Genomic DNA, 19,311 nt, shown 5'->3' on the forward strand with positions numbered 1-19,311 from the left:
ATTGCATTAGATAGAGTTTGCCTAGAAGTGACTATGTGATTCTATTTTCTTGCATCAGTCAGATTACGGGATTAGTGTGAGAAGTTCAGCTCCAAAACAAAACAAAGAGTATGATTTATTTTGTCACTATCCGAATCTGTGATCATGGGTTCATATGCACAAGTGAGTGGGTAGTTAGCTATAATAAGACCCGTTTCTGACTTCCCTGTATTTATCGAGGCCTCTGTTTCTCCTTTTCCTCCTTCCTGTTCTGGGCTTTGGACTACAGAACTCTGCAAGGGACAGCTGGGTGAACCCTGCCCAGGTAGGCTGGGATAGGATTTCTGTGTGGGGAGTATGATGAGGGCTGGGATGTATGCATGTGCCTTGGGGAGTGGGCCTCACTCACTTGGGTGACGCGGAATGATAGAGGATAATGTGAGGAACGTCTGGAAACCTAAGCACACACATCATCCTGGTAAGCCACGATGAACTGACTGCAGCAGGAAGGAAACTGCTGCCTTAAGTAGGCAGGTCAGTGCCTCCTCTCTCTGGAGCTGAGTCCAGGCCTAACAAGACTCTGAGATCAGTCCAGCTTGAGAGGAGACCAGACACAACCAGGGAGCGAAAAAGGGAGAAGCACAGTTCTCTCAAGTTCCTGGAAGTTCAGCCTGCCTTTTTGTTTGTTTGTTTGTTTGTTTGTTTGTTTAATGCTCTGGAGCTAGTCAAAGGGGCTTTGCAGAAGTTGGGTGAAGGGTGACAGTCCAGGCTACAAGTCCGAGGGAATAGGGAGATGTGAGGCCAAGGATTCACACAGCCATTCCAACCACTTGTGCCCAACCTAATGACTGTCTTTGTACCGTGCATTGAGTCAGGCATCATCTACTGTCTATGTGTGTAGACTTGATACTACCATGCCAATCTTACAGACGAAAAGAAATAAGATGACTCACCTAAGGTCTAACAGCTATTGTCAGAGCAGGATCTTCCTGTTTGACCCCTGGGTCCCATATCCGGTGCCTGCAATGATAGATTCCTAAAAGATTCCAAGGTCAAGAGAAAGCCATTGAAGCTCGCCAGGAAAGCTGAGAGGGAAAGGAAAGCCAAGGATCTATCTGGAGAGTCACGTGTCCTGGCTGGTGGCCGTGCCTATGGGAGGGTGGCCCTTTAAGAGCCCAGGTATGGGTCAAACCCTGAGCACACTTTCAGTTTTGCCAGCACTCTCCAAGGGCTGGCTGGCAGCTTCTAGAAAGGCAGGGGTTACAGACTGGCCAGCAGGCTGTGCCCCTCAAGCTGGACCGACGGAGAGAAGGAAGTAGTTACAAGTAAGTGTGCCTACGGTGGGATGCTCCCTGGGACCGTAGCTCAGGCGATTGATTCCCTTACACCCCTGACTCCCAGTTTCCCTGAGAGCTGTGAGGAGGAGGGAGGGGACAGACCATGTGGGGGCATTAAATGGGGAGGGGGGGCAAGAAGTCCCTACCCCTGAGCTATCAGGAAGGATGGGCAGGCAAGCAAACAGGTCCCAACCTTTTCTGCAGAATAATAGTGAGTGAGAAGGAGCACCTGTGGTCATAAGATGGGGTTCTTCCCTTTAAACGGGGCCCCCAAATTCCTTTACTCCTCCATAGCTTATTAACTGTGTGACCTTAGGCAAGCCACCTGTCTCTTGGACCCTCATCTATAAAATGGGGATATAGCATCTACTGTGCCAGGTAGATTCAGGCTTAACAATGAAATTATGTATACATATAAAATAGCTCTGTGCCCTCTACAGAAAAATTGTGATTTTTTTCTTTGCAATTTATTTGATTCCTCCAATATTTGTTGAGCCCCAGATGTAGCTGAATTCAGCTGATGTGCCATAAGTCTTGAGGCCATCGCAAAGCTTCTTCTAGTCTTTGAAGTGTTCTCTCTCTCGCTTTCTGGGGAGACCACATCCAATCCTCCTTTCTGGGGGTTTTCAGAGTTTCTGAAATGCTTTCTGATTTCAAGCTAGACTTGTTTCAGAAGATTGCTGCCACCAGAAACACAGATATTTCTCATGGTATCATCCCGCCCCTGCTCTAAGTGGGAAAAGAGACTCTCACAGAGTCACAGAGCCATCTCCCCAGTACAGACACAGCCCATGCACGCGCAGCCCATCACCGCAGCTAGGGAGCCTCAAACATGACCTGCCTCTACTTGCCCATCAGGGCAGGATTCCCGAGCCAGTGTGGTGTCTGACAGCATACAAAAGCCAACAGCTGGTCTGGCTTCATCCCTGGCTCCCAGCCCCATTCCTGCAACTGCAGGGGGCTGGGGCTACTCTGGGTGTCCTGTGTATGACAGCTATTGCCTTTGCTTTTATCTTCACTAGAGGGAAGATCTTCCTGAAGATCTAGGGAGGGGATGCTGCTTCCAGGGGTCTTGTCACATTGCAGCTATCTGGGGAGACTCAGAGGAGAGGGTCAGGTCCCAGCCAGGTCTGTATCTCTCCATGTGTGCTTCTTCCCACCTTGGGATAGAGATGAAGAAGGAAGAATTGAACCGGGGGTCAGAAGAGAAACTTGCTCTGTGCTCATCTCCTCTCTTAGCAGCAACAGATCTCTGGTTATAGTTTATGAAAAGTCTGGTCACATCTGGACATTCCCAGCTTATCTTATTCCCACCTCCTACACACACACACACACACACACACACACACACACACACACACACACACACACACGGAGACAGTCGGAGTAGGTACCTTGGTTCCATTTTATATAGCTGACAGAACCATGAGCTCCTGAGTTTCATGAGGGATTCGGAGTCACCCAGACAATACAAATGGTGACATGTAGGTAAAGCCATTCTGATTCGGATATGGTTCTGAGGGTGTTCTTTGTGTGTGTCAGTATTGAGGCATGAACTCAGGGCTTAGGCACTGTCCCTGAGCTTTTTGTTCCCCAAGGTTAGTGCTGTACCACTTGCACCATAGCTCTACTTCTGGTTCTTTTGGTGGTTAATTGGAGATAATAGGCTTATGGACTCTTCTGCCTAGCAGGCTCCTTCAGATATCAGCCTTCTGAATAGCTAAATTACAGGCGGGAGCCACCAGATTTCTGTTATGAAAACATTTTGATACCACCTAATAAACGCACTGCCTAACTTTTAAACAAGATATTATAGCTGGGTGTGACAGTACAGTACATACCTGTAATCCAAGCAATTGGGAGGGAGAGGCAGGAAGGTCATATTCAACACCAGATTGGTCGATATAGCAAGATCTTCTCTCCAAAAAAGAAAAAAAAAATACCTGCAGGTTTAGCATCCTGAAATACTTCAAAACCCAAACCACATTGAAAAGCACCACGATGCAGTAAGAAATTCCACACCAGGCTTCATGTGACAAGTCTTGGTCCAAATATAAGCACATTATAAAATATCAAGTTATTTTGTGGGGCTGGGAATATGGCCTGGTGGCAAGAGTGCTTGCCTCGTATACATGAAGCCCTGGGTTCGATTCCCCAGCACCACATATATAGAAAAGGCCAGAAGTGGTGCTGTGGCTCAAGTGGCAGAGTGTTAGCCTTGAGCAAAAAGAAGCCAGGGACAGTGCTCAGGCCCTGAGTTCAAGGCCCAGGACTGGCCAAAACAAACAAACAAAAAAACCCAAAATCAAGTTATTTTGTGGCTATGAGTATGATCAATATATAAAATATAAATTAAGTTTTGGTTTAGAGTTGGGTCTCTAAGGTATCTCTAAGATGCCTCCTTTCTGTATATCCAAATACTTCTAAATAAAAATGCCTAAGAATTTTATGTAAGGGATACTTAACCTGTATTGCTGTACATTATGTTCAGCAATTCTCCACCCTCCTCGCCCCCCGCACTCTCAGTGAGAAGTAGCAAAGGCCGAGATGCAAGAATCACTGACGATGGTGCAGTGGAATGGAACAGGGAGAAGCATGGGTGATGGTGCTCCCAGTTACAGGAAATAAAGGTGCATACCCTTTGCAGAGTAGATGCTAAATAAATAGCAGCTAATGCTTTTCAGGAAGAACTTTCTCTCTTGGCACCTACTTCTGAGTCTAGATGTCTCTTCAAGGCAGAAGAAGACAGGACAGGATGGAACTTCCTGCTCCTCCCTCACCCGCTGTTTCTTCTCAAAGGAGGACGCTCTGAGGCCCAGTGGCTCAGAGCTGGCGGTGCTCTTCATCTGGAATCTCATCTCAGTCACTTAGCAACTCTGCAGCCTTGAGCAAATGTCTTACCCTGGTATGCCTCAACTATCTCATCTGCAAAATGGGCTTTTCCATTTTATCCTACCTCCTAAGGTGGCTGCAAAGATTAAACTGTTAACATGGGCAAGACACTTAGAAAGAACTCAGCTGTGTTCTCTCAAGCTAGTCTACAGTACGTATCTTCTCTGTCAGCCATGGATAATGCAATAGCTCACTCCTAGTCTTGAAAAGATGTCCACCTAACAACTCTCTATTCTCTGCTCACTCAAAGACAGGAAGAAATACAAAACTGTGTTGTTTTTAGAGAGGAGAAAGGGGAGAGTAACTTTTTTTTTTTTTTGGTCGATTACAGGGTTTGAACTCAGGCCTGGGTGCTGTCCCAGAGCCTTGCTGTGCTCTAGGCTGATGCCCTACCACTTGAGCCAGACCACCACTTCTGGTTTTTGAGTGGTTAATTGGAGAAAAGAGTCTTGTGGGGGCTGGGGATATGGCCTAGTGGCAAGAGTGCCCTGGGTTCAATTCCCCAACACCATATATATAGAAAACGGCCAGAAGTGGCGCTGTGGCTCAAGTGGTAGAGTGCTAGCCTTGAGCAAAAAGAAGCCAGGAACAGTGCTCAGGCCCTGAGTTCAAGCCCAGGACTGGCAAAAAAAAAAAAAAAGAGTCTTGTGGAGACTTTTCTGCCTGGGTTGGCTTCAAACCATGATCCTCAGATCTCAGACTCCTGAGTAGCTGAGATTACAGGTGTGAGCCACTGATGCCCAGCTTAAAGAGTAGCTTTTTAAAAAATTCTGTCACCTTGCTAAGGTTTCTTATGTATACTGTTTTTCTGCACCCTTGTAACAACTCTGCCAGTGAAGCATAATGGTCTCCAGTTTATAGATGAGGAACTTGAGACTCAAACTGTCTAGAGAGCCTTCCCCAAATAACAAGATCTCTGAGTGTCAGGGCTGAAAGCCAAGTGGAGGGGTCCGTGATTTGTGTCACACAGAAACAATGAAAGTCTACGTACGGGGTCCCAGCTCCAAAGCCCTTCTACGCTTAAGAGTAATTATACCTCCTACGATTGAAAACTTGATGCTAATTGAAGTACCCCTATATACATCATCCCACTATTCCCTCCCATATTCTCCCACCCCAAGTACACTAGTTTTTCGAGCTAGAAGAGGCAGAGGTTAATAGACCCATTTTACAGACGAGGGAGGTGAGCCAGCAGGTATGGATAAAGTTCAGAGTTCGGCCGGTAGGCTATGATAGAATAGGAGCTGGATTCCCTAGTTCTCGTCTATGGTCAGAGCCCTTCTTCATTGCATCTGTTTCCAAGCTCCCTCTAGTCTTCTTGTTCTTCTACCGTGAGAGATGAGGGTGACAGTTCCAAATGGACTCAGGCTGTGCCTCTCCAGGAAATAAGGAGAGAGACTATGTTGCTCAAAATTCCTTCTTGCCACGATGGTTCTCGAAGGTTTTCTCTTTCGGTACGTGTGACTGATGTTCTGATCCCTGAATTGAGACTGTGAGAAAGGTAAGGGGTGTGCCCACCTGTCTCCACCCCCCCCCCCCCCCACTTTCTGGACAGACAGGCAGCCACCTAAGCATGTCACAAAACAAGAGGAAGCCTGGAACCTGTTACACAGGATTTACTAATCCAAAAGTCGATTTACTAATCCAAAAGATCTTCTAGTTCTGCCCATGGGAAACCCCATGAGAATACGGAGGGCTACGCTAAACATTGCTGGTTTGGGCACTTGAGAGCATGTGGCATTTGTTCTTCCCTTTTGTGACTATACCCAGAGCTAGCACAAACAGCAAATGGTAAATCTCCAAGAACTTTGTGGCCAGCACACCCAAACTGCTGCAGAAAAGACAAACTCGGGTGTCAGGCCCTCTCCCCATGTCGCACCCCAGCCAGCAACCCCTGAGATGATTCCAGTTTCACTAAGACAACACTCTAGGAGTTTGTCCTGGTGAGAGGGGGCTGAACAATTAACTAGACTGGAGAAAGTGTCTGGGGTTGCCACCTGACACTCCTATCTGTCCCCACCCCCATCCTTGACTCTTCCAGTGAACTAGAGAAACAGAATACCTTTATCTCCACAAGGAAATAAAAGGGTTCCTTTCTGGGAAATTCCCTTCCAGAAAAGAAATAGCAAGATTAAAAAAAAACACAACACTATTGCCTTTGGCTCAAGCTAGTAAAGGAAGTAGCTGGGCACAGGAGTCAGTGTAGGCAGGGAGAGGAGATAATGGCCTGGTGCTCCCTCCAGCTTGCTATCTCCTTATCTTTATGGCTTTCCACTGCTCCTGGGTTATAATAATTGTGCTCTCCTTTAGCACTCTTAGTCCAATCCACTCCAAAGTTTAAAGTCTGTCAAAGTCCTCAAAGTCTGTTGGGAAGTGGGGACCTCTCTCTCTCTCTCCTTGTGTCCCCAAGCTGTACTTAGGTTCCTGATGACAACAAGCAAGGGCCTCAACCCTCCCCAGTCCTGAGTTGTGTCAATGGTCATGACAAAGTCCTCAGGGGTTGCCTAGGATCCTCCAACCTCACCAGGCTAGAAAGGCTAAACCATCTACATTTTAACCCTCGCCCCATAACCTAGTCACCGGGAAAACTTGAGCACCATTCCTTCAGCATATTAAAATTGCAGGCTTCTTATACATAAATTATCTCTTGGTGTGTGGGGAGGAGGGGGAGCCACTAAGGTTTAAACTCAGGCAGTCTACCACTAAGCCATGCCTCCAGCCATGTATCTTTCAAAGGAAGTTGTAAAGCTCAAATGAACAGTGTTAAAGACAGTGCTTTGATAAGCAGCAGAGCCTCTACAACCCACAGGACTAAGCATCAGATATAAAGATGCTGCCATATTTGGATGAGGCAGAGAGCATCATACAGTAAACAGGTGCACAACATGGACTGTGCCTGGAATCCTAGCTAGCACACAGCTAGCTTCAGGTTCAGAGGAAAAACTAAGGTAGGAGGCGAGACGTATAGCCTGGTTGCCCACCATGGAAAAACTCGACGGTGAGACGTTCTAAGAAGTTATAGCCATTATATGAGGTGGGGGCAGGGATCATTTTAACCCTTGTCACAAGGTATTTTTCTCTCTGTCTTGCCCTTTCTGGATCCTAAGGTGATTGCAGAAGAGAGAGAGAGAAAGAGAGAGAGAGAGAGAGAGAGAGAGAGAGAGAGAGAGAGCGCCCTGGAGTAAAGGAGGCAGAGGCAAAATGGAGGAAGGCAAGGATATCAGGCTTTTATCTTGCTTTTAGTTCCAATTGAGGAGTTAGCATTTTTCAACAAAACCAGTTTCTAAGTACCTGTTATATCATGAATGCATAGCTTCACAAAAGCAACTCGTCATTATTGAGGAACATAGGGTGGTCAAACTGTGAATTGTTCTGGGAAAAGGAAGTGTTCATTCATTCATTCATTCGGACTTATTTGGTTGAGGCTCAGAAGACAGAAGGGCTTCATCTACTTGTGGTTCTGTCTTTCAGAATCTCACAGAAGAAGTCGGCCTGAGCAGAAGCTACCAGCCATGATGCTCTTCTGGCTTGCCTTTCTTCTAGCTTGCTTTCCAGGTGTGTCTGCCAGCTAACTGGAACTCTTCTCCTTCGTTCCCTCCAGGATCTAGTTCCCTGGATACATCGAAATCAGACTTATCCAAAGAGATGCCCCTCTCAAAATGTATACTTCCCAAAGAAGGAGTCACATACAAGCAATAAAGGCTAAGTCAGAACATGAGTTGGTGAATTCTGGAAATTGGGGAAGATGGCAATTCCTAACACCAAACCAGTAACTTGGGGAAATATCAGCTCTAGAGATCTTAAAAAAAAAAAAAAAGAGAGAGAGAGAGGGCTGGGAATATGGCCTAGTAGTAGAGTGCTTGCCTCATAAACATGAAGGCCTGGGTTCGATTCTTCAGTACCACATATATAGAAAAGGCCAGAAGTGGTTCTGTAGCTCAAGTGGTAGAGTGCTAGCCTTGAGCAAAAAAAAGCTCAGGGACAGTGCTCAGGCCCTGAGTTCAAGCCCCAGGGCTGGCAAAAAAAAATTAAAAAATTTAAAAAAAAGAACTTGATCTTAAGTCAAGCATCATGCTGTTATGGGATTTTTGAGGACATTAATTATTCTTCTTGGCTCAATATGTTTATCAGGGGGGAACAGTGTTTTTAAACAGAAATAACAGAAACACAAATGTAGTATTTTCTTTAAAAAAAAAAAAGGCTATCTCGTGCTTACATCCATCATCCTTAAAACAGATTACAGTAAATGAATTACAATTGGAATAATGCTTAAGCAGCCATCTTAGCCAATGCAGCAATTGTCTAGCTGGTAGGTGGGAAACTGCGTCACCTCAGGGTGGCCTCCCCAGGATCTCAGAAAGATTCTCTCTTCTCTTCCCCCAGGGGCCTCCACAAAAAGTCCCATATTTGGTCCAGCTGAGGTGAGTGGCGTGGAAGGAAACTCAGTGTCCATCAAGTGTTACTACCCAAACACGTCTGTCAACCGGCACACCCGGAAGTACTGGTGCCGGCAGAGAGGCAGTGGCCCCTGCATGACTCTCGTCTCCTCGGAAGGCTTCGTCTCCCAGAACTATGCAGGCAGAGCCAACCTCACCAACTTCCCAGACACCAACACATTCGTGGTGAACATCGATCAGCTCACCCAGGATGACTCTGGGAGCTACAAGTGCGGCCTGGGTATCAACAATAGAGGCCTGTCCTTTGATGTAAGCCTGGAGGTCAGCCAGGGTAAGGATGCAGGCTCTTTGGGGTCTTGGCAGAAGTCAGAGGAAACCATTTCAGGTGTAATAGCAGGGCCTGAGGAAGAACTGCCAACCAGAAGCACATCCCACCATGGGGTCTGAAGGATTCATCCTCTTGAGACAGACTTTCCATAACAGGATACAGGACTGAGATTGGGGGCAGTGGGTGACTCTTTGTAGGTCTTTGGGTCTGAAACATCTAAGGGATTTACTGAGATGCTAGCTTTAACTGCTATCCAGAGGACAACTTCACTTGTGTTTGTTAAGGTGGGACACAAGGTTTAACAGCATTAAGAGAGAAAAGGCACCAGGAGATTGACAGGGATTCTTAAATTCCTGCCATTAGTATACCCTTTAGATCAAGGCCTCGAGTCACCAGAGTGTTTCATTTAACACAAATATTTTCATAGACTCATTCATCTGTTAAAGCTATCAAACACATAAATCTGATTCTCAGTTCTTGACCAAAGACCTTGGATCCTGAAGGGTCAAGCCACTGAACAGGCCTGTTCTAACTGAAGAAAGAGAGGAAAAGAAAAGCTTGTTCTGACAAGAGTTCAACAATGGGGATAGTCAAGGGCAAGCTAAACAAGAAAGCATCAAGGAGGAGACTTGGAGGAACTCTCCAAGATAGCTGCTGCTCCTTTGGGATATGAGTCTGTGCACAAAATAAAGAAGTCATTCCAATGGCAAGGGAGACTCATAACCCACAGACTCTTCAATGCTGAAATGGATGCTGATGTTGGCAATGCAGGCTTCAACTAAACATTTTCAATAGGAGAAACTCACTTCTGCATAAGACTGCAGTGTGCATATTAGGACTGTTGTAAGTTTTAGGAGCTCTGATTACAATGCACTGGAATCCTGTAGTGATGTTCATTGTGTTCGTGCACATGTTCATTTGGGTACCTACTGCATAGAGGCATTGTGCCCATCAGAGAAAATATCTCTGCCCTCCAGTTGGTGGAAAACATGCTTCACTCTAGCCTACATAGAATTGAGTGATCCAGATGTAAGCATCGGAAGGTGAGAGAGACTAATGCTAGCTTAGGGAAGGCTTCCTATAGGAGGCAGTAAATTGGGCCAAGGAAGATGGAGGAGATGACCCTGCTCATCATAAAGGTCACATCCAATACCTCTATAACAAAATACAGGTAAACAAGAGAAGGTATAGCATGAAGCAGGGATGGCCAGATTGAGGTGAGACAGGACACACACACACACACACACACACACACACACACGAGTGGGAGGTAATGCTAGTAAGGGGTAATACCAGTGGGTGACCTAGTAAAGCCCATCTGTTCAGAATCTTCATGGTTCCCCTAGTCCAGACCCCCAGCTACAGTATTTCTTCTTCTTGGGTTTTGAGGCGGGACCCTTCAGCAACAACACACAAGACTTGCTTTAGGTCCAGCTATCACAAACAGAGATGCAGGAACCCTGAGAGTCGTACTTTTAGGGTTTATGGGTGGCTTTGAGCTAACAGGGTCTAGTTTCTACAGCCCACCTTGGGAATTCTTGGGAAGTTTTGCTTCTTACCTTTGGGGAGAATGGAGTGAGAGACAGGAGGGCATGAGAAAGTCAGTGAGAAACTTAGCCTCTGGCATCTTCACTTTGGGGTAGATTTTTCTATACTTCAATGGAATGGTTTGATCATGCTTCTTTGGCAATCAGGGCACTCTAGGTCTTAGGCCCAACCAGAGACTCCCTGGAAGCAAAACTATGATCCTTTGTTACAAAACAAGGAAGTCATGATTTTCCTCTGCTCCTCATCCTGCAGTTCCTGGGCCTCTCGACGACACTCATGTCTACACAGAGGATGTGGGAAGAACAGTGAACATCATCTGCCCTTTCGAGAGTGAGAATGTTCAGAAAAAGAAGTCCTTGTGCAAGAAGACAGGGCAGGCCTGCGAGACAGTTGTCGACACCACCGGGAATACGAGCCCCAGCTACAGGGATAGAATAAAGCTTTCTCTTCAGGGAACCATTCAAACCCAATTCAAAGTCACCATCAGCCACCTGAGGCCCAGTGATACGGGAATGTATGTGTGCAAGGCTGGGGATGGGCCCAGTGCTAATACAAAGAACATTGACCTCCAGGTGCTAGAGCCTGAACCAGAGCTGGTTTATGGAGACCTAAGGAGCTCAGTGACCTTTGACTGTGCCCTGGGTCCAGAGATGGCCAGAGAGCCCAAGTTTTTATGCCGGATGGGCAAAGAAGGAGCCTGTGATGTGGTCATCAACACCCTAGGGACGAGGGATCCAGCCTTTGTTGGCAGGATCTTGCTCACACCCAGGGAAGACAATGGCCGCGTTAGTGTGCTGTTAACAGGACTGAGGAAGGAAGATGCAGGGCGCTACCTGTGCGGTGCCCACTCTTCTGGTCTGTTTCAGGAAGGCTGGCCCATCCAGGCTTGGCAGGTCTTCGTCAATGAGGGTGAGACCCCAGCATGGGAGAGGGAAGGGTGGGTAATCGAGAAGGTGAGAGACCAGCTTAGCTCCCTGAGTGTATTCCTCAATGTTCCTCCATCAGTCCACAGTACCCATTCACTGGGGATGAATACAAGGATGAATAAATACAATACAGACGAGCGAGACAATGAAGCCTCTATCTGCCTTGTGCTAGCTCCCAATTACTCTCTGTGACCAAAGACTTTTACATGGCTATTCCTGGATAATAGGAATAAGAAGGGCTAAGCTTCTGATAAAGACAATAATTGTAGATCAGCCAGGTTTCAATGCCACAGTTGTCCCCGTCTTTTCCCCTGGCACAGACAGAGCAAAGTAGTTATCATATCCCTCGTGTCCAAATGGAAGGATTGGCCTATCTTGGTCTCAAAGATTTCTAGAAAAGCAATACTCCACCCTCTAAATGTTCCGCTCCTATGCTTCTGAAGGTTATTTGTCATTCAGCACCATCTGGCTATGCTCTGCTGGGCTACCACATCACGTAATCGAAAAGAATTGAATTTCTGCTCTTCTCACCCCAAAACACAGGACATAGAGTTGTCTTCATGAGGAGCAGCAAACAGTAACTTTAAGTTCAAGCATCTTTCCTTGTGACCTTTCTGTGTTTCCCGGGCATCCTTCGTCCTTCAAGCTTGGCATCCTCATCGTGCTCTCCCACTTCTTTGCTTGCTCTGAATTCTGTCTGCACATTGGTATTAACTGTTTGGAGACTGGCTGCCCTCTTTGCCGGACGTTTCAGTAATCCTGAGCCATTCTAAAAGACCGGTGTCACTCATTCCAAAGACAGTGTCTTAATTTAGATACTCTCCATTGAGCTGTTTTTGCAAGATAAACTAAGAACTAGGTTTAAGAATAAAAAGAAACTTAAAGGGCAACTTTTTAAGAAGCCAAGGGAGAAGGGCTGACAGTCTCTCTTAAATCCCTTCCATTCGGTGCTCAGAATACAGGTGATAAAGAGATATTCAAAAGGAAATTACTACTATTGTTCCTAAGGAGGGTGAAATGATCTGTCTAAACTTCCCTCTCTGTCTTGGCTGAGACACTGGGGATGGGGGTGGGGGTGGGGAAGTAGCTCAGGCCATACAAGGACATTCAGAGGTCACCATCTTTCCATGCCATCTCTGCCTATGCTTTCAGAGACCACAATGCCTCAAACTCGCTCCGTGGTGAAGGGTGTGGAAGGAGGCTCTGTATCTGTGCTCTGCCCCTACAACCCAAAGGACAGCAACAGCCTCAAGTACTGGTGCCGCTGGGATGGGACTCAAAATGGCCGCTGCCCACTGCTGGTGGAGAGCCAAGGACTGGTTCAGGATCAGTACGAGGGCAGGCTGGCACTGTATGAAGAGCCGGGCAATGGCACCTACACAGTCATCCTTAACCAGCTCACCAGCCAGGATGCTGGCTTCTATTGGTGTCTCACCAATGGTGATTCTCACTGGAGGACCACGATAGAGCTTAAGGTTGTTGAAGGTAAGAGCAAGACTGGGCTGGGGAAAAGGAGAAAGCTTCCAAAACGATCTCAGTCCCCTATCTATCTTTCCTCCCACCTCACCTACATCTATGCCAACACACGGGCACGGAGAGTTCACAAGAGGAAACCTACCTCCATGCTCTTCTAATTCCTTCCTGTAGCACTTCCTAATCACAGAAGGGCATTGGCTTCTTTTGCAGTAGGTGGGTTCTTTCTATTGAGTCTACAAGAAAGGGAAGTTAGTAAGCAAGGTTCTATGTTCTTTTTCCCCCCTCCCTCCCCCCCCCCCGCCAGTCCTGGGCCTTGGACTCAGGACCTGAGCACTGTCCCTGGCTTCTTTTTGCTCAAGGCTAGCACTCTGCCACTTGAGCCACAGCACTACTTCTGGCCGTTTTCTTTATATGTGGTGCTGGGAAATCGAACCCAGGTCTTCATGTATATGAGGCAAGCACTCTTGCCACTAGGCCATATTCCCAGCCCCAGGTTCTATGTTCTGTAGCAGACTATAGATTGTTCATGGTGGGTATCAATCAGCATTATATTACATCTGCATGTCACGCCCCTGTTTCTTACATATTCAGCAATATTTATTCACAATGCTGTTCTAACAGGAAATACAGACTAAAGACACCAATCACTTTGGGCAGTGTCTCCAACTTCCAACTTCTTGTGCCTTTTCCTTCCTCCTTCCCTGCTCCAGGAGAGCCAAGCCTCAAGGTACCCAAGCAAGTGACTGCCGTGCAAGGACAGAGCGTCAAGATCCCCTGCCATTTCCCATGCAAGTTCTATGCCTATGAGAAATACTGGTGCAAGTGGAGCAACACGGGCTGTCAGGCTCTGCCCAGCCAAGATGAAGGGCCCAGTGAAGCCTTCGTGCACTGCGACCAGAACAGCCGGCTCGTCAGCATGACCCTGAACCCAGTCTCCAAGGAGGATGAGGGCTGGTATTGGTGTGGGGTGAAACAAGGCCACGTCTACGGAGACACTGCAGCTGTGTATGTGGCAGTAGAGGAGACGGCACAGGGTGAGCCTCCAAGGGCAGGGCCCATGCCCTTGGCATCTCATGGCAGGACTCCTCCGAGGTCCCTTTCTAGCATTTTCTCATGCAGGGATAGCCCCTAGGTTTGGCTATAAGAAGCTCGGTTTGAGTGAGATCATGACAGTCCTTCAACAACGGCATCCCTAACAAACATACAAACTAAAAACATAGTAGATTTGCTATGTAATTTGAATATTAAGACAAATCCTATAGGTTCCCTTCAAACCATATTGAAGTCCCTTTCTATAATCTAGAAATACTTTTCTTTATATAAAGAAACTCCAGAAACACTATTGCATACAATATGCTCATTCTCCCTTCCTCATCCTAAGACTCCAAATAGGCCCAGGTACTTGCATTTACAATACCTGACAAAGAAGGTTGCATAAAATGTGCTATCCCCACGAGGATATTCTTAGCACCTTAGAAATCTCAGTGAGAATGGGCTCAAGGGGTCTGGCTCCTGAGGGGCTGTTGCCAGGCTACCACCAGGGGGCAGCATTGGTGCACCCAGCCCTGCAGTTGGGGGGCATGGAGCAGGGTTTCAACACCGTGGAAAATCACCCTAGGTAATTAATTCATTGTCCCTGTTCTCAGCTGCCTCTGCCACACAGAGCCTTGAAGATGGAAATGAAGTAGCTGTGGAGCAGAGATATAATCTCTTAGAGGAGGCGGTCGCTCCTTGGTTTCCAACGCCATCCTGGGCCCCACTGTAACCTTGAGTCCTTGAGTCCTGACCGTAACCTCTCAGAGCACAAGAACATGGAGAAGAAGATGCTCACCTGGCCCTTGCTCTGCTCTGTTTTGCTCTAGGTTCCCGCGACGCCACCCAAGTGAACACAAACGCTGCTCCCAAGGTGAAGGTGGCAGAGTCCGGTGCCAGGGAGCTGATGCCGGATAACAAAGCTGTTCTGAATCCCAGGCTTACTGCTGAAGAAACAGTGCTGGAGGAGAGAGGAGACCAAGCCCAAGAAGGCAGAGCATCTGCCGGGGCTGGCAGGTGAGGAGAGATTCGGGTCTTCCCTGTCATAGAACAACTCAGGCAAGGGCCCCTTAGTACCGCCACCCCTTTCTCCCATGGCTAGGGCCACATGGAGGCTTGGGGTCTATCTCCCAGGCCTGAGGTGTGCTAGGCTCGTGTCTTGCCAGGGCTGGGCAGGCTTCTAAGGAGAATGAGGCTAGGGAACTATGTTTGGAGGTCAGAGTTCACAAACTGGGAGGAACAGTAGCTTTGACACGAGCTCTAAGCCTTGAATCTCTCTTCCAGTGATGGACTTAATCCTTCTTCCAGCTCTGAGGGACATGGCAACAGCTCCCAAGTGCTGCTCTCCACTCTGGTGCCTCTGGGCCTGGTGCTGGCCGTGGGTGCCATCGCTGTGTGGGTGGCCAGAGTCCGGCACCGGAAGAATGTGGGTGAGTCTCCAGGGTGCTCTCTGCCCTACCTCCAGCCCCGAGCCTTCAATTCTGGTGCAGCTGTCCCTAGAGGAGGCTCCCATACTCTCCTCCTTTCTATAGAAAGCATGTGAGGGAAGATACCCCACCCCCACACACCTCTACAACCTAGTTCAGCACTTCTGTCCTGATCCTGCTCTGGTAAAGCTGCCTCTGTGGCTCAGGATCCAACCTCAGTGAGCAGGGCTGCCAAGAAGGTGACCAGAATCCAGGATGCCTGGACACCATCTACTTGATGACCAATTGGCAGAGTACCTTTAGGGCATCCTCATTTCATGCCTCAGTTTCCTTGTGGCTCAAGACAGAGTGATAATAACCACATTACAGGGCTGAGGTAAGGACTGAACAATGCCACTCTGTGCACTGAGAGTTAAGAGGTCCAGAGTGACACTGAGTCTTGATTATCCATGAAAAGACTTAGATGGCTTCATTCTGGCTTGGGTCCATCAGAGACGAGTAGCCCAAGGCCCCACCACCCCCTGGCACCCCAGAGGCCTTGAGAATCCCCCCACAGATGAGTAGCTGGCCTTGATTTGTTTACCCCAGCCATTCCCCAACACTAACTCCTCTTTCTCCTGGGCAGACCGGATTTCACTCCAAAGCTACAGGACAGACATTAGCATGGCAGACTTCAACAACTCCAGGGTCTCCGGTGGCAATGACAATATGGGGGCCTCAGCAGTCACTCTAGAGACAGTTATTGAAGCGAAAGAGGGTATGTCTCAAGGGAATGACCAACCCCACAAGGGATGATTGGACCTGACCCCCCCCCCAAAAAAAAAATATCCATGGTAGAAGTAGAGGTAGCGAGAGCTAACCACACTCTTTCCATGGACAGAGCTGGAGACCACCACCGAGGTTCCCACGGACCCTGAAGAACCCAAGAAGGCAAAAAGGGTGAGGATGAGAAGGGGAGAAGGAGACGCCGCTTGTGTAATGAAGACCTCGTCACTTCTGGGGCTGAAGTTACACATCAGAATGCAATCACCTCACACAAGTGGGCCCCGGGACAGGGAGGATGGTGGAAAGAATGCCAGGAGGACTTTCAGAAGGGAAGACCTAACTTCCTAGATGCGGGATTGGTGTGAACGAGGCTGAGGGAGGAGGGAGGCAGAGGAAGGAGTGACGCTGTGTCTGTAGGCTCTGGGTTTGCAAGAGCAGAAGCCTGGAGATAAGCAAGGCTCGTGCATGTGCATGTGCACGTGGGTGAGAATGTCACGCGTCCGTGGCGGGGGCGGGGCTTAGGCGAAGATCCTTTCTGGACTGTGGAACCTGAGTTTAGATGACGTTCACACACGTGGGGATCAACTTGTCACTAGGAGCCCACCCCTGCCCCTGCCCACCCCAGCCAAGTGCCACAGGACCTGAAATTGCAATGGAGGCAACTCTTCTCTTCCCTTCATTCCCCGCTAAGACTCTAAAACACCGCCTGGCCTCTGACCCAGAGGCCTTAATGATTTTTTAAAAAATATCAGGTCTGCTCTCCCTCAAAGTAGCAGCGAGCCCACATTTCTCCCAGTCAGGAGGAGATGGAGTGAGTCTTAGAAGCAGCCTTCCCTGCTGGTCTGGTGCTGCTGGAAAGCCATGTCTCTGGGTTTTAGGAGAGAGACAAGCACAGGCCACCTTGGCCTTGAACGGCGCTGGCGCAGCTTGCGGGGGGACAGGCCCCACCAACAGAAGTGGTTCCGCCCCACGTGGCCGAGGGAGGTAGTGAGACCAGGGAAGATATTTTTAGAGCCTGCAACTTTCCATTTCTCAAAATGAATCCCTCCACAGGCACGTGAGGGGGTTGGACTGAGGACAGGGAGGGGAAAGAGGGGTGAGTTCAAGACACTGAACGCCTCCCCTTCTTCGGGACCCTCACATCCTGACGCCTCTCCCGTTGCCCCCTAGTCATCCAAGGAGGAAGCCGACATGGCCTACTCAGCTTTCCTGCTCCAGTCCAACAACCTCGCTGCCCGGCTGGAGGATGGTCCCAGGGAAGTCTAGAAGCGCCAGCCGCCTGCCCCACCGCACCGGTCACCTTCGGAATCATGCTGATCTAGTCACAGCTTGCACTCACCCCCTCAGTTAGGCTTTTCCTACCTGTCCTCAGGGCTGTGCTGGTCCCTTCCTCAGTGGCATCAAAGCCTCACCTAATTGTTCCCATGGGGTAGGGGGTGTGGGGAGGGCACTTCCCAACTGAAGCTCATTATGGAGACAGAACTGAAGGTGTGGAGAAAGATTCAGCTCTTGGGGGCTGGGGGGAATCTCTAAAAGTAGAAGGGGGTCCAAGTGGGGGCTCGTGTCAGGCAGGAGAAACATTTGCAATCTCCCTACACATTCATGACAGAATGTCAAATGAGACTTGCCCTTCTGGTCTATCTTCCCTTCCCTCCCTTCTTCATTCAAAAGATATTATTTAGCCAGGCTCAAGTGGTAGAGTACCAGCCTTGAGTGAAAAAAGCCAAAGGATAATGCCCAAGCCCTGAGTTCAAGCTCCAGTACTGGCACACACAACCAAACATGCATACACGGAAACACAGTTGAATATTCACTCAAACCGAGGAGCCCCACAAGATGTGGGACATACGACTCAAAGGTCTTCATGAACGTCATGAACATCCAGTTCCTCTCAGTGTCTGTCTTTTCACTAAAACATCCACAGCAGGTGGACTCGCCTCTGTTCTTATTGGACATCATAAAATGCTTGGAGTCCTCAGGTATATATACACAGCATAATAAACACATGTTCTTCCCACTTCACAGGTAAGAACACTGAGGACCTCAGAGGAGAAAGAAGAGTATCTCTCTAGGGCACCCTTGAGCTAAAAGTATCAAAGCAGGTTTGGCAGCCCCTGTCCTGCTGACTAGCCCTGCGCCTCTGTTAGAAGGCAAGGTTTCATTGTGAGGAGGAGAGGGAAGAGAAAAATGGAAATGACAATTGATCGTTCGCTGGTCCCCCTGCAGGGAAATAAACCCTTTCCACAGCCCTTTTCTTTCCTGTCATTTTCTTGGGACTAAGATAAGAAAGCAGTGGAGCACAACCCCCGAGAAGAAGGGAACAGGAAGATAGGGTTTTTGACGGCGCCTGGGAGCTAAAGCTGAAATCTTTCTCTCCCTACTCTGTACTTCCAGCAGCACCTACAAGCTGGCACTTGCTAACCAATCAGAAATGTGACTTAACTGATAATTAAATGCTGTGATTACCACCAAGGAGCCTCAGACTGCATTTGTCCCCACACTGTGGTTTCCCAGGCAACCCTTTTCATGCATCCAAAGCAGTGGTTACCTCCCTTCCCCACTGCCCAAGGGGTGGCTGAAAGGGGCAGAAGAGAAGGTCTAAACCTGGAACCGACTGTCTTCAATAAAAGAATTGTTTTGTGTCAACTCCAATGATCAAGCCACTGAATTTCTATATGTTAATCAAGACCATTTACAGTAGGATAAATTAAAAGCATTATGATTGGTAATCCTCATGGACATGAAAAAGGAAATCTTGATCAAGCATCCACAGAGATCTTCCAGGAATAGCTCTAGAGGCATTAAGAATGGCCTGTCATTTGATATATTACCATCAAACTAGGGTGTCTTGAACACCTAGCAATAGAGTTGCTTACCTTTATACCAAAAGATTGGCTGAACACCAAAATTTGCATGTAATGGGTGCCCAGGCTAACTTGAGGAGCTTATGCTGCAAAATCCTTATGAGACTTTCTGAAACAAACAAAAACCAACACATGTCAACAGGGCTGATGGTAGTTCCATGTATGCAGAATATGTTAGTGGCAGGATCAAGTGTGCTTTCCTTACTGAGGAACAGGAAATCGCTGAGAAAACAGTGAAGGCACAAGCACAGAGTCATAAAACTAAATAAAAATATAAACTTTTCTTTATTTGTCTAGCTTGGATGAAGTCTATGAGAACTTTCCAGCACTGAGATAAAAT

General features: G+C 47.9%; 1 protein-coding gene across 1 annotated transcript; it reads left to right on the forward strand.

Moving 5' to 3' along the window:
- Positions 1-1,179: 1,179 nt before the first annotated feature.
- Pigr (polymeric immunoglobulin receptor) lies at positions 1,180-17,603 on the forward strand. Its single transcript, XM_048357769.1, has 11 exons — positions 1,180-1,304; positions 7,680-7,763; positions 8,592-8,936; positions 10,734-11,390; positions 12,560-12,892; positions 13,594-13,917; positions 14,746-14,932; positions 15,200-15,345; positions 15,968-16,099; positions 16,223-16,281; positions 17,278-17,603. Exons 2-11 carry the CDS (start codon positions 7,721-7,723, stop codon positions 17,371-17,373), a joined length of 2,322 nt encoding a protein of 773 aa, XP_048213726.1. The 5' UTR covers positions 1,180-1,304; positions 7,680-7,720; the 3' UTR covers positions 17,374-17,603.
- The last annotated feature ends 1,708 nt before the right edge of the window (positions 17,604-19,311 follow it).

The sequence above is a fragment of the Perognathus longimembris genome, chromosome 11 (assembly GCF_023159225.1).
Source record: "Perognathus longimembris pacificus isolate PPM17 chromosome 11, ASM2315922v1, whole genome shotgun sequence".
Classification (NCBI taxonomy): Eukaryota; Metazoa; Chordata; class Mammalia; order Rodentia; family Heteromyidae; genus Perognathus; species Perognathus longimembris.

Excerpts from the sequence above, each read along its gene's own strand:
- Pigr (XM_048357769.1), top strand. The coding sequence starts at position 7,721 with ATGATGCTCTTCTGGCTTGCCTTTCTTCTAGCTTGCTTTCCAG. Across the intron at positions 13,918-14,745 it reads AGTAGAGGAGACGGCACAGG|GTTCCCGCGACGCCACCCAA; the intron begins GTGAGCCTCCAA and ends GTTTTGCTCTAG. Across the intron at positions 16,100-16,222 it reads AGTTATTGAAGCGAAAGAGG|AGCTGGAGACCACCACCGAG; the intron begins GTATGTCTCAAG and ends TTCCATGGACAG.